Source organism: Sphaerodactylus townsendi, linkage group LG12, assembly GCF_021028975.2.
Source record: "Sphaerodactylus townsendi isolate TG3544 linkage group LG12, MPM_Stown_v2.3, whole genome shotgun sequence".
Lineage (NCBI taxonomy): Eukaryota > Metazoa > Chordata > Lepidosauria > Squamata > Sphaerodactylidae > Sphaerodactylus > Sphaerodactylus townsendi.
Window position 1 is genome coordinate 35574043 of NC_059436.1, and position 14541 is coordinate 35588583.

At 42.7% G+C, this 14541-nt stretch overlaps 1 protein-coding gene across 19 annotated transcripts in view; it reads right to left on the reverse strand.

Annotated features, from left to right (window-relative positions):
* The window catches only part of GRIN1 (glutamate ionotropic receptor NMDA type subunit 1), a 55225-nt gene that overhangs the window by 23230 nt on the left and 17454 nt on the right, over positions 1-14541 (reverse strand). For all 19 annotated transcript variants that reach the window (XR_007245880.1, XR_007245879.1, XR_007245878.1 and 16 more), the window contains 11 exons: positions 14023-14123; positions 10447-10568; positions 9653-9827; positions 8597-8741; positions 7712-7795; positions 6786-6921; positions 4868-4995; positions 3226-3390; positions 2185-2303; positions 1616-1728; positions 707-855 (listed from right to left, as the gene is read on the reverse strand). Coding sequence is in view for 14 of the 19 variants with exons in the window: in XM_048512338.1 (XP_048368295.1) it covers positions 707-855; positions 1616-1728; positions 2185-2303; positions 3226-3390; positions 4868-4995; positions 6786-6921; positions 7712-7795; positions 8597-8741; positions 9653-9827; positions 10447-10568; positions 14023-14123 (1437 nt within the window). In the remaining 5 variants the exon portion in view is untranslated. The remainder of the gene's footprint in view (positions 1-706; positions 856-1615; positions 1729-2184; positions 2304-3225; positions 3391-4867; positions 4996-6785; positions 6922-7711; positions 7796-8596; positions 8742-9652; positions 9828-10446; positions 10569-14022; positions 14124-14541) is intronic.

Consider the following 14541-nt stretch of genomic DNA (forward strand, 5'->3'; position numbering starts at 1 on the left):
ATACTAGTTTAGCAACCATAGCGCCCCCCCCCCCCCCCACACACACACACAAATACTGGGAATTATAGTTTGGAGAGAATACTGTGTTTGAGATGCTTAGGCAAGCCACACAGAATAATGGCTCTAGTGGTTTCTTGGTGAAGGAAAAATTATTGAACAGGAACTGTACAGTAGCTACACCCTCAAGATTCAGGGTTTTTTTTTTTAAAAAAAATGTCCCTTCGTTCAAAATCTAAAATCAGTGTTTGAATATTTTGAGTGGGTAACCATTTTGTCTCAGCTGTTTGTGTTTTTGAAGAACAGTAGAATTTTGAAACAGGTTTGTATAACAGATACTTGGCTTTGGCAAAAGGGATCTAAATTTTGATTCCTCACATTACCTACATAACTCTTAAACAAAGTTCAGTGGAGGCTCCTTCCTCGTCTACTGCCTTTCACATACTCATCAGCTCCAACTTTTAAATAATAGAAAAGTCCACTATATAAATTCGTTTCTGGTTAAATTGATTTATAAATTCCATGGCCAAGTCCTGGCAGTGACAGGTTCTGAAGTGAAGTTCCAACTAGCACTTGACTGCCATGCCACAGCAAGGAACAAAACACAATTGCTCCAAGCCTACACATTTCCCTTGTAATATACAGCATGCTGTTTCCTTTTCAAAATAAGTCCCAAGCCTGATAAAATCCCAAGCAGCATTGCTATTACCCTGGGGTCATTGATGCCTGTGATTCGTTCTTCAGGTCTGTCCAACACCAGGAAGGCAGCCAGGTTGGCAGTATATGAGGCTACAATAATCATAGCAAATCCAGCCCACACCATTCCAAGAATTCGAGCTGAGAAACTCCGGGGAGCACCTGATATGGAAGGGATAAAGGGAGTCAGGAAGGATGGGAGATCTATAAATAGCCTATGCTGGGCTTATTTAAAACTTCTGATCAGGTCCGTATCTATTGAAGGAGGATAGCTAAGACCGGCCTTGACATATTTTATTTGGATCTAGAAGCCAGGCTAAAAAATTAGGACTCAGACTGACTTTTCATCCCTTAGGGTTTTTGTGGCTTGCCAAGTCTTGCAAGTAAGTGGCTCAGGTGGGGTTGCTGGGTCTGTTGGGGAAGTCTGGAGACCTGAATGCTGCAACATTCCAGTCAACTGATCCGATCTTTTTAGCCCCACTCATCAGACCAAGAATGCTGGAAGTTTGTTGCAGGGCTATGGAACACTTGCCTTCAATATCGGGGGGGGGGGGGGGGTCCCTTTTCTCTAATTACCAGTTGTCCATGAGACTGGAGAAATGAGAGGAGGGACCCTGTGGTGTCTGCCACTAGTCAGAGGACCCGCAACTGCTGAAAAGTTCCACCCCTTTTCTCCCAAGATGAACACCAGGGAAGGAAGATCAGTTATGCCCTGGCTGGATATATGTGCTGACACTAATGGGCTGGCCTCCTTCCGTTGTCCTACCACTATATGTTTTGCCTTTTCAGTTTGTAAGCCTAACATTGCAGCCTGAGTTTCTTAAACAAGAGGAGCCTCTTTAGGAGATTGCAAAGTAGGATATAAATGTCACCACCCAGCTCTCCTTCTCGCATCCCTCATTCTTACCGACTTTGAGCTTACCTTCTCCGATGCCAGAGTTCAGGAGGACTCCCCAAGAGAACCACATGGCAGAAGAGAGAGTCAGGGCATCCTCTTCTTCTTCCTCACTGTTCACTTTAAACCGGCCAAACGGGCTGCAAGAGAAAGACTGCACCAGTTTCCCAGTTCTTGCTCTTAGCTCCTTTCTAGAGTAACTAAAGACTCTGCATTTGCCCCATGACTCCATGCAGGCATAAAATCTGGCATAGGATGTGGAACAGGAAATTAACTGTGATTTCCTGGATCAAAGCCCAACACAGACTGCTTTTTAAATTCTTCTTCCTAGTCTACTCCCCGTCCAGGATCTATTTATTTCACTGCCTCCTCACTCAGATACTCTGATAAGCAACTTTCCATGTATACACCTTGGAACAATGCAAAGCTTTCCTTACTCCAATTGCATTCATTTAATTAAGGCTTGTGAAGGGGAACCACTCAATAGTGTAACTCAGATCAAACAGCTTGCTGCATTCATTAAACTGCCTGGTGTCTCTAGCCACTATAAATGTTTGCCATCCATACCCCATTCATATACCATATGGGGTGGTTACCTGAAGCGGTCAAGTAGATACAACATCACTGCCACCACATGTACTGAAAGCCCCACCAAAAGCCACAGAGTGCTCTGGAATGGTTGCATGAATGAGTCCAGTGTGCTGCGGGGAATTTCCTGGAATAGAGTGGCAGAGAAGGGAATAACAGTCACAGAGTAGATGAAGACGTCTGGAGTGGTCTGGAAGATTTTGAGGGTTTTATCCCCAAAACCTGTGGAGGTTTTTATCCACAAAACATTTATGTGAATATATGCAAAATGACATTCTAGATCTAGTCCTGCTACCAGCCAAGAGACTTGGTGTTAGAAGACCTCTGAGAATAAAGTTCACACTCAGGTTGGTGTTTAGCCATCAGGAACAGACTGGGAAGTTAAAATGGCCCAGGAACAACCCAAGTGGCCACTACAGTGCTGGCAATGTTTCAGGGGCTGCTCAGCTCTGACAACAGAGGCATACCTCCAAGGGGAGGGAGTGCGTGCGACGCACTGGCAATTCACCCCTGTGGGGGCATGGCGAGAGCGTTCTGGGGCAGGACGGGGGCAACGTTGGCGTGGCAGGGGCAGAGAATGCACCAGTGCACCGGGTGCTTTCCCCCCTTGCTATGCCTCTGTCTGACAAAGATGATGAGTAAGCCTGTGACAGTAGTTAGCATCATGGGTCAGGCTGAGGTCTGACCTGAGAGGTTCCTGCAGTACTGCTTAGCTTGTTCTGGCCGCAAGCAGCCGCCCTCTGGGAATAATTCTGGCAATCTATCCTTGGTGTTTGTCAGCCCAATCTGGGACTCGGGCTAGGACCCTCTTTGCATTACTGTCACCAAAATGGGCTAAGGACTTGGCTCATTGTTGGAACTCACTTTCACGTAATGTCCATATTTCGCCTGTTGGCTGGCAATTGGAATAGTGGAATTGCTCAGATTTTGCCTGAGGGCAACAAGGTGCTAACTTTTGGCCTTCTCCATCCCAGAAGTTGCATCTGCTGCTTTTTGTGTCCTGGCTGCTTAAAGCCTAAAGTTTTCCACTAGGTGTGTAAGCATGTTACCTTTTTGACCAAGATGGTGAGTCCCTGGTACTTGAAAGGCTTGGAGAATTCAATGTATTGTGCTCGCTCGTTGTTGATAGTCAGTGGAGCCACAATCATGTCAGCCTGGCCACTCAGCAGCTCCCCCATCATCCCATTCCACTCCTTCTTGTTGCTGTTGTTCACCTGCAGGGGCATCCCAAGTGGGGTTATAAGTATTTGATCTGCAAGGAAATTCACTCTGAAATTTGCAGCAATCTTTCATATACAGATTTTAACTTGCTCCCTTTCAAATTGTCTCCTGTCAAAGAGTACTGGGGACTGAAAGAGGAACGTGGTTGAACAAGCTATTTGCAACTCTCTGTGCTCAGGCCCTTTGGCCCTTTCTGCACAGCACAAATAAGATGTCCTGAGGATGGCGGGGAAAGGCATCTTGGGGAGGAAGTCCACACAGCTTTTTTCACAAGATGTCCTCAGGATGCTTCATTTTTGTTCAAGGTATCTCATTTCAAAGTCACTAAAATGTGGACTTTTTCTCCACAAGTCCACAAGACATCTCCTGCTTGGCTGCGTGAACACAAATAGGCAGGAGAGGTCTCATTTTTCCCTCCCACCCCCTCTATCAGAGCACTTACTTTCATTTTCACAGCAGTTTGCACCCATCGTTTTCTGCCATTTGAGAGTCCGTGCTGGCGCCATTTGCTGCATGTCTGTTTCCCACAGAGGTTTTCTCTTCTTGCAGCTCATCTGATTGCTATTTCCTTGTAAAACATTCATGAATGAAGTTTGTCTTTCCTGGCAATCCCATCTTATTATTATTATTTTGTTCAGAGAAAAGTGTCTTTGTAGCTACACAGACACCATCTGAGAACTGTGACCACTCAGAGGACTTGTTTACCATCCATTAGGCAGCATTGAGTAGAGGTCCGCCCAATGCTTCTTAATGGGTGATAGACCAGACCTCCGAGCACTGAGATTATCCAACGGAATCTACGTAGCTTCAAAGACACCTCCCTCTAAAAAAACACATTTGTCAGGGAAAATAGACTTTATTTATGAACGTTTTACAAGGAAATAGCAAGTGGATGATCTGCAGAGGAAACTTCCGTGGAAAATAGACATACAACATACAGGACCCTCAAGCGGCAGAAAATGGCGGGCGCAAGCTGCTATGAAAATGAAAGTAAGTTCGCTAATGGGGGAGAGGGAGAGGGGGGAAATAAAATGTCCACTATGTAGAAAGAAAAAGCCAAGATGGTTCTTTTTAAGACGTCCTAAGGAAATGTTATTTGTGCTATGCATAATCACCCATTGAACTCTTTTTAGTCACCATGATGACTAGATAGGCCAGACCTGAAATAAATGCTAGGAGTCTGGATTCCTACTTCTGCTTGGTCAACAAAGTGACATATTTTACTTTCTTCACTTCAGGACCCCAGCTCCTTCTGCTTAGGTCACTAACCCCCTTAATTGCACAGCATCTTTTATATGTCTAGACTTCCCTATAGCCCTGAAGCCTCTTCCTTGATCACTTGCTGGAAAAGACATCAGAAACTGCTCTTTGACTCCTAGAAATTTCAGAAGCTACCAACTTTGCACTTTTGACTGAACTAGCAGTTAACAAATGGAGAGAAAAATGGTATTCCAAAATATCCACACGTACCCGCTCTTGTGTCCCGAATTTGCCATCGCCTACAAGGTGAACTTCATAGGTAAAATTCATTGTCTTAGCAAGCTTGATCAATAAGTCGATACAGAAGCCATAGCAACACAGCATCACACTGGGGCGGCCTATGGAAGAACAACCAGATTCATAGAAGAATGCCTCAATGGCATCCATTCAGATGACACAGTCATTCTACCCCATTATATCTCCAATGAGAAATCTAGTTCAGAGGCAGCTAATTCATTTGGGCTAAAATCTACATAAGTCCATTGTCACATCTATTTTCCACAATCTCAGTCAAAGAGAAAACGTAAACTGTTGCAGAATTCCTTTTATTTTGTTTGGAAATTCTGCCTGCGTGTTAAGTTGGGCACTGGATCATGGCATTTGCAGTCTTTGTTGAGTTTCATTCAAATGTTTTGATCAAGGAAGCACCGAATCATACAATTTGCAAACCTCAAAAAGAGCATACATTCTTATGCCTGTATTACCACACAGTACCATGTCATATATTGTTATACAAATATCTATTTCCTTCTTCCTTTGCATTACTTGTAGCAAAAAAAGGTTCTATTCATGCCACTGAACAATACTGTAAGTTTACATTTCTAAGTGCCATGCTTGTAATCCCTACTATGACACATTCCACCCATTAATTCAGCAAAAGACATGAGATTACAACGTTTAGTTTTTCTTGGCACAGTTTAAGATACCTTGGAAAATAAATGGAAGTGTTTCTTTTTTGAGCTCATACGGAACATGTGGTCTAGCCTTTGAGTTATAGGTCTAGAAACATATGCATATGTTTTTTTCTGAGCATGCTGAGTCTTCTGAATGCAAGGCAGTCATTAGTAACTCATTTGTTCCCTGGTTGGGTGATTTTATATGAGCACTCATAATGACACAGCAGTTTCCTAAGTAACCCTTGTTTGGAAGTTTAAATAAGAGCAGATTTAGATGCCATGTATATGACAAAACACCAGCATGAATGGATGGGCTCAGGCTTCAATGGACAATAGCAGTGCTTCGATTCAAAACCTCAGAAACTGAACTTGTATCTTTATGAGTATGTCCAAAAAGATGAACACCTTAACCTATGCTTCAAAGGAAGGTTGTTTGTCCTCTTTCACTTTTGTACTCTGAGAGACTCTCCCAAAATTCTCTGATGCAAAATTTACAGAATATTTTATTTCAGGATTTGATAAAGAAATATTTCAGTTGATATGTGAACATATGAAGTGGCCACAACAGGTCAGACCGCTGGTTCCTCTGGCTTAGTATTGAGGACTGGCCGTAGCTTTTCAGAACATCAAGCAGAGAAGGGTCTTTCCCCACTATCTTCTGAGACCTCCAGAAGCTTCTAAGTATGAAGCACATATTTGCCAGTGATGGCCACTTTCCACATAATCTAGTTTATACAAGATTATTAGTCCATTAATTTAGAGCTGATTCCTATGTTTTAAAGTTTTTGTGTCCTCATGTGGACTTTCAACAGATATGTCCTTAAAATGCTCTGCTAGCAACTTAGTTCCCACGTGCACGCATGGGTCGGATTTGCAATGTATAAGGAAAAGGGTTTAAACATTATCTCCTGCACTATTTCCCTGACCTAAAATGGCCGGAGGGTGTAGCTATATGCCTGCTAGGGTACCTTACATGTACCAATGGTGACTCAAGTAGAGAAAAGTCTGAAGATGCCAGAGCCTAACTTGGGATGCTCTGCTTGAAAATTATGTGCCCTCTCACCAAGCCACATTTCCTCCAACACTGAAGTCAAATGTCATCAGAGTCAGTATGTGAACCTAATTTTGACTGGCAAAACTGAGACTGTTTCAATTGTTTTGGCCATTACTTGTTGCTGACCAATATTCATTTTTTTGTTCCCATGTATTTTGCTGTCCATGCAAAGAGTTACCTGGCATAGTCTCATTAGGCCCAGTGCAGAGGACCTGCTGCACCAGCCCCCCTGTACTGTTGAGCAGTGGTTTGCATTTTCCATCCGTCATGGTTGGTTTAACGTAGACAAAGGGCTCTTGGTGGATTGTGACAATCTGCAAAAAGAGAAACCAGGCAGCTGGTTTGTCTTGCGGTAGTTCCTTTCAGAAAAGGTATCTCAAATTTTAAACATTCCAGTTTCTTCACACAGTGTGTAATAATAAACTTGTGGAATACACTGCGTTAAGGTACAGTAATGGTCTCTAGAACAGATGATATCAAAAGGGGGCTTGACAAATTCACTGAGGATAGGTTGATCAGTGATGGCTAAACAAAACCTCCATGCTTATAGGCAGTCTAGTCTGTCTCTGGATACCAATTGCTCAGGGGAGTAATGTGAGAGGGCTGTTTTATTCATTTCCTGCTTGTGGACCTTCCCAGGGCATCTGGTTGGCTACGGTGGGAAACAGGATGCTACACTTGATAGCTTTGGACTAGATTGATCCATCAGGGACCTTCTTCTGTCCTTAAATATTGAATCTAATCTACCTGGGGATTACATATTCTGCCTCAAAAATCCTGCTGTCAATCTGAGATCGGAGGGAGGGACATTAGTAGGAGAGGAAAACAAATGTTATAACTGAATCTATTCCTCTTTATCAATGCCTGCTTAAGATTTCTGGCGCATTTTCCTGGTAAACCTAATTTGCCTTTGCAGAAGATGTTTAAAATGTTGCTTGCAAGAGTTGCAGAAATTGCAGTCTTAGACACAATTTACACAAACCATATTTGCTATTATGGAAACAAACCTTTTATAGGATCATATTAGCCATTTGTTGGGGGGAGCATACCTTTGACTAAAAGATGGAACATTGTCTAACAGTCCCACCTTAATGTGAGCTTTACCTTTAATTTTGTAGACATTTCGTAGCCCTGTGGTGTCTCTGTTTCTCCTCCAGGCCAGATGATTTTGCGGTCATTGGGCAGGAACTGTGGAGGCATAGTAGTCGAAAATTACAACGTCCCCCTTGGTTGACCCAGTTGGATGGGCATGGAATGCAATAGAACACTGCAGTTAAATCCATGACAGTCTACAAACTTTGGCCCATGGTCCTGTATCCAGAGGGATTAAAGGTTTACAATTCAGCAAGTTCTTAGCCCTTAAGGCACAGGTGTCAAACTCATGGCCCTCCAGATGTTATGGACTACAGTTCCCATCATCCCCTGCCAGCATCATGCTGGCAGGGGATGATGGGAACTGTCATCCATAACATCTGGAGGGGCGCGAGTTTGACACCTATGCCTTAAGGCAAGAAAGGCTTGGTGAAAGCATGTGATGTAATCTTTTTTTAAAAAGAAAATTAGAGCAGTGGTGAACAGATTCCCTGCCATCAGGATTTAAATGGTTTTCCCCCTCCCCTAGTAGAAGTAGAATAATTTATGAAAAAAAAGTTGTTTTACAGAAATTGCATATGTTATGCTGAAACTATAGAATTTTTTTTGAATTTGTGTGTACTGTTTTTTCCCCTTTCATAAAGCCTCGAAACTAAATATCCCCATCTTCAATAATGCTGCACATTTACCCTCCAATCTAAGAACAGATAAGGAACGCCTATAGCCCCTTCCCTTCCTTGGTCTATGGCTCCATCTGCAGAGCACAGAACCATAGATGCCCTCTCAACAGGAACTGTTAAGAGGAGTGACATTCCTATGTGATGATACGTAAGAGGAAATAGTAGTGAAATATCTTAACCCTTCACCACCCCACATCTCCGCTGGGGACATACGTACGTGGCTACCATTGTAGACTCCAACTTGCACCAGTTTATTGTTCTGTAAATTCATGACACTGTAATTGGCATATTTCCGGTCTCCGTCTTCGTTGAACTCTACCCGGCCAGTCACACCTTCGGCATATTTGGTCTGCATCAACACTCTAGAGAAAAGACAATGGTTTAGGTTTCAGAACAGATCATTTAAAGCCCTTAAATAAAAAGCCTTGTGTGTGTTTGTGTTGTACACAGATGTGCAGGCAGTTTAGAGGTCTGCGAAGGTCAATGTTCATTTTTTTAAATAGTAAGTTATCAATATCAGTGGCCTGGAGTCATGTGATTAGTACCAAAGATAGTGAAGAATGAAGCAGATTGTCAATGAGGCAGATTATGCAGACTGTCAGGTAAACAGATGATCATCTTGCTTTGTGACTGAGTGACAGCTTGCCCTGGCAGTGGTGCCAAGCCAGAGTCAGAGATTAAAATCTTATCTGCTTTTTGTGTCATGGCATTCCATCTGCCCTGGAAGCTGTAGTGCCATTCCTGGCCAGCTATGATGCTGCTGTAGTGCAGCTGAACTCTGTCATGCAGCTCTCTCTGCTTGCAAGCTGCTATACTGGCTAACACAGCAAGACAACTGAGCCCTTGTTCAAGGCCCCTGGCATGTAAAAACAGGTTACTTGCCTTGAGGCCTATGGAGGTCAGATTCAAAGTATGTAGAGGGTGCTTGGAGAAACTGGGGGACATCTCTGCTGTCTATCCATTCTATTTCCCACTCAGACTCCACCCTCTGACCTTCTCTTCTCTGGTCAGCTCCTTCTTTCAACCATCCTTTCCTATGTGCGTCTGCTTTCCTAGAGGGGCAGCTAACTGCTTTGTTGCTAGACCTTTTGATTGTCTACCATATTCTTCTGTAGGACCTTGTGCTTGCTCTGCCCCTCTCATACATCAGAACACCTTGACCAGTAGCATCCAAGCTCTTTCCTTAAATAACATCTTTAGAATGACACTGCCTCTTGTGATTATGGAATCCCCTACTAGTCCCGAGAAAAGCAGAGCCTGATAAAGCAACTACCTCTTGAACAGAGGCCCTGTCTTCCAGATGTTGGTATTTCCCACGCAGCCCCTTGGTGGGTCTGTAATGTTCTCTTTCTCAAACAAGTCATGAACAGCCTGGGCCACCACAGCCACCGCGTCTCTGATGTGAGCAGATTCATTCTTCCCATTCATGAGCTGCAAACCAATGAGCCCTGGAACAAGGAGGACACACCATAAATTTCATCTGGCTGGATCCGATCAAGGTCCAATGTTTTGTTTTCAACTATGACACAGTCAGATGCTTCTGGGAGCTCAGAAGGAGAGTTTAAAACTATTAGCCTCTCCGTTGTATTCAAAGACATACTACTGACTCTGGAGGTTCTGTTTCACTACCTTGACTAATGGCCATGGATAGATCTCCTCCATTAAATTTCTATTATTGTTGTTAAGTCTATCTAAGACTTCTGAGTCTATCTAAGACTTCTGAGACTTCTGATAGCACTGAATCATGTAAGTGGAATTAGACATGAAATAAAAAAGTACTTCCAGCAGGATAAACTTTTGGGTTTCATGTGCTTTGGGCGGAAAAAAAAATTCCTTCTGCTAGCATTCCCTCCAATTTGAGCTCACTGTAGCTCAGATTTGTCTGTCCTACCATAAAGCCTCATATGCATGCAAATCTTCCATCAGCATTTCCTGGAGACTTAGGAAAGAGAGGAGGGTGAGGCAGGTGAAAAATGGAAGTACTAGACATAATAAAGCAACAAGCAAGAAATGATGTCACTTGAGGATGAGGGCCTGAAATAACAGTAATCACACAGGGCACCGTACCTTCTGGCGCATGACGCAGGGCATTGCCTGAGATCTCCCTTTCCCCTACCAGCCACACATAGCCTGGGCCAGTCATGTTTTCTTTGGCTGCTGATGTGTACACAGTTGTAGCATCATCCTCACTGAAAAAGGAACGGAAAAATATACTTGAAGATCTTTTTTGCTACTTCGTAGATGATCACCCTAGAGGAACTCTCTGCCAGAGGCCCTACCACCTGGAGGCTGATGTAGGTCATTATATCAAGAAATGCATTTCCTATGAGTGGCAGATGGATTGACTTTTAGATTGAAGGAGACTCCAGAGTGTGAGATCAGGAAAAAGTGGACAGGGGAAAAGACTGCTGATGAAATTCAAGAGATTCAAGAGAAAATCAACAACTCTGCTATAAGTTATGACTGATTTTTGCTTGGGTCAGACTGCATGTCTGTTTGATATCCACAACAATCCCTATGTCCAGTTGTCTGAATCTGAAGCAATTCACAAAATAGGAGATGAGTATGGGAAATACCTGCCTTCAGCAATGAAAACACTGTGTTTAGAAAATAATAATGAAGCAATGTTACGAAAGAAACATCCTTCAGGTATAGATTTTCATAAGTAAAAAAGCAGGTCTCCATCTCCAATAAGATTACAGTGCAAATGGGCAAAATCAACAACTGCCCGTACATATTGTTTCTCCATTGTGGCTCTCATCTTATGGGATTCCTGACTGAGGAGATCAGGAAGGCTCCAACTCCCCTGGCTTTCCACAAACTATGCAAAACTGAATAATTGAAGAGGGCTTTTCTACACACGTAGTAGGGTTGCATTGTTCCAGGAATCATAGTCTTATTTGTTGTTAGTAGCGTGGTTACATAGTCAAATCTGATTGGTTATGTAGTGTTAAGATGTCACCCCAGTTTATGTCCTGACCTTATGTTAACCTGAACAGAAGATGCAATAAAAAAGGAAGAGTTGGTTTTTATGCCCCACTTTTCTCTACCTTTCTCACAGCGATTTACAATTGTCTACCATTCCCCTCCCCTTGTGAGGTAGGTGGGGCTGAGAGTTCTCAAAGAGCTGGAACTATCCCAAAGTTTCATATTCAGGTTTCATGTGTAGAAGTGGGGATACAACGCCAGTTCACCAGATCAGAGGTGGATTCCGCACAGCAGTCATTAAAAGGAACCCATTGCAGTCATTATAAAGGAACCCATTTTCCTTTTTCCCATTCACACATGTGCCCTTCACCTGTTCAGCAGGATTGGAGCCTGTGGAAACACCTTCCTGCAACACATGTGTAGCTGTGCAGGCCTACAGAAATGAACCCCTGCAACCATGCCAATTGTCTTACAATCCAACAGGCAATTTTTGAGACATTTTCAATCACAAGGAGGTGGATTTATTCCAACTGCAATTAGATTTTGAAGCTAAATCCTTGGCTCAACTTACCTATGGAGCCCCATTGGCAATCATATCAGATGTTACTTTATTAGAGAGAGTCTTATCTGCATTTCTTAGAGCTTTGTTTAATACACCTAAATGTACAGCTAATGTAATATTAAGACAAGAAGCAGGGGTGATCATAGCAAAGACAACCTTTTGGAGCTAATTATTAAATATTGGTTTAAAGTTTTTCTCCAGCCTCTGGGTTTACTGCCTTTATTGCTGACAGTGTCACCATATCCAAGTTGGTCAGAAAATAAAATACTCTAACAGTGCAGGTTGGGTCCTATGCAACTATTGGAATTGGGTAATTGTAGAGCAACAGTCTTGGTTTATCAACAGCTCAATGATATAGAAATGCAAACAGATTACACCTTGTTACCCTTGTTACTATAAACCATTGAAACTGGTCAGGAATTTCGGTTGCCCCCTATTTACCTAATTGCATCCGAAAAATGCCGCTGGGCCTTTTCTAGGGCCCGTTTTAATGCTTTTCCATTGACCAATTTAGTGGGAAGATTTCAAAAAATCCCACGGCACAGGAGGGTATGTGTTTGCAATTCAGGGGAAGTGGACTCTTATGGCCCCTTGCGCACACGCAAAATAATGCGTTTTCAAACCACTTTCACAACTGTTTGCAAGTGGATTTTGCCATTCCGCACAGCTTCAAAGAGCACTGAAAGCATTTTGAAAGTGCATTATTCTGCATGTGCGGAATGAGCCTTATGTCACACATCCTACTGTACTGTGAGCTCCATAAAGGGGAAAGGAAGTCTCTAATTCTACCATTGTTAATTCATTTTACTAGTTCGATTGCAATCAACTCTGATTTAGCTCTTATAAGAATTTTATTGGAAGACCAGATTTCTTTTATATCTCTGCAGGTAGCCAAATTTTGTATATTAGCATATAATAAGCATAGATCCATGTTAAGACAGGGAACAGTACTATATGATGGTGATCATAATAATGCTGCAAGTTGATGCTTCTTTTGGGTATGGGTATTATACCATGGATTTTTGTATATATGTATAATTTGAATTGGTTTTTGTTTGTTTTTTTGTGCTGGCCTTGTGACTGTAATAAAACCATTCATCCGTTCATCCAACCCCTGCAGCCATGCCAATTGTCCTACAATCCAGTCGGCTGCACCTGTGTAGCTGCTCATGCAACACACAAGAAAGAAAGAAAGAAAGGAAGGAAGGAAGGAAGGAAGGAAGGAAGGAAGGAAGGAAGGAAGGAAGGAAGGAAGGAAGGAAGGAAGGAAGGAAGGAAGGAAGGAAGGAAGGAAGGAAGGAAGGAAGGAAGGAAGGAAGGAAGGAAGGAAGGAAGGAAGGAAGGAAGGAAGGAAGGAAGGAAGGAAGGAAGGAAGGAAGGAAGAAAGAAAGAAAGAAAGAAAGAAAGAAAGAAAGAAAGAAAGAAAGAAAGAAAGAAAGAAAGAAAGAAAGAAAGAAAGAAAGAAAGAAAGAAAGAAAGAAAGAAAGAAAGAAAGAAAGAAAGAAAGAAGAGGGACTTCCCTGCCATGGCCAGGTGATAATGAATGTATTGCTGTAGATCGGTCATACTCGCTGCCATGGAGAGAAAACATGAGGGATTTTGTACACTGTTGGGTTCTCACAAAATCTGCCCATAAGGTACTGGACGACCTGCACAGAATGACAGGCGGGCAGACAGGAGGGAGGGAAATGAAATGTCTCCTGCCTGTTGTGTTGTTCTGGGAGCGCCACCAACCTAGGATTATGCAAAAGCATTGCTGGTTCAGTGATTTTTGAAAATCCTGGATTGAGCGAAATAAAAAGGGTCAAACTCATTTTAGGAACAGGACCTGTGTGACATCCCCCGCTCCCAACGCTTTATATAACATCCTACACTCTTTATATTTGGCCTGTGCAGAATCCACCAGAGTCTGCCGCTCATGTGGAGCCATGAGGAATCAAACCCGGTTCTCCAGTCCACTGCTCTCAACCACAACACCACACGTAGTCACCTCATCAGCACTTGTGAGGGGGAAATTGAAAAGGTTGGACATTTGTATACTGGAGTTGGAAGCTGGGGAAAGATAGTTTGACTCCCCCCAACACCATTTCCAGGCCAAAAATGGGAAAAGGCCAACAGTTTGGTGGCTCAGACCAGAGCATTTGATAGCTTACCTTGCAGAGAGGATAATAACCCTGGCCTCCAGTTCCTTAGCTTCCAGCAGCAACGAAGTCACATTTTTTGTTCCGGGTTCAAACTGAAGCACTTTCTCAGCCTGTAAGTGGTGTGAGCAAAGCAGGTTAGTTTGATAATCAAGCACCTTTAAGTGAGAGCCATGCTTTCTAGGAAAGAGAATCAATCAAACTCTTTCAAAGCACTGCCAGGTATGGAAAGGAAGGGTAGCTAAGTCGTTTTCATTTCTTTTTCTTTTTTTCTTTCTTTTATTTATTTTCTTTTAGGGTTCTTTTTCTCCCTTTTTAATTTTTTTTTCAAGGTCTATTTTAAATGGGGTTTTTGCACTGTGCATGCAAACTGAAGTCACTCAAGACCCAAAAGAGGCGTGCATTTGTATAGGAAAGAGGGAAAAAAGGCATATATAGAGATATATACTGATTTATTTTGCAATGCAATTGAAAACTCAAACCAGTGTTGTTTTTCAAAAAAATAAAAAAACCACGGGAACTTAAAAATAA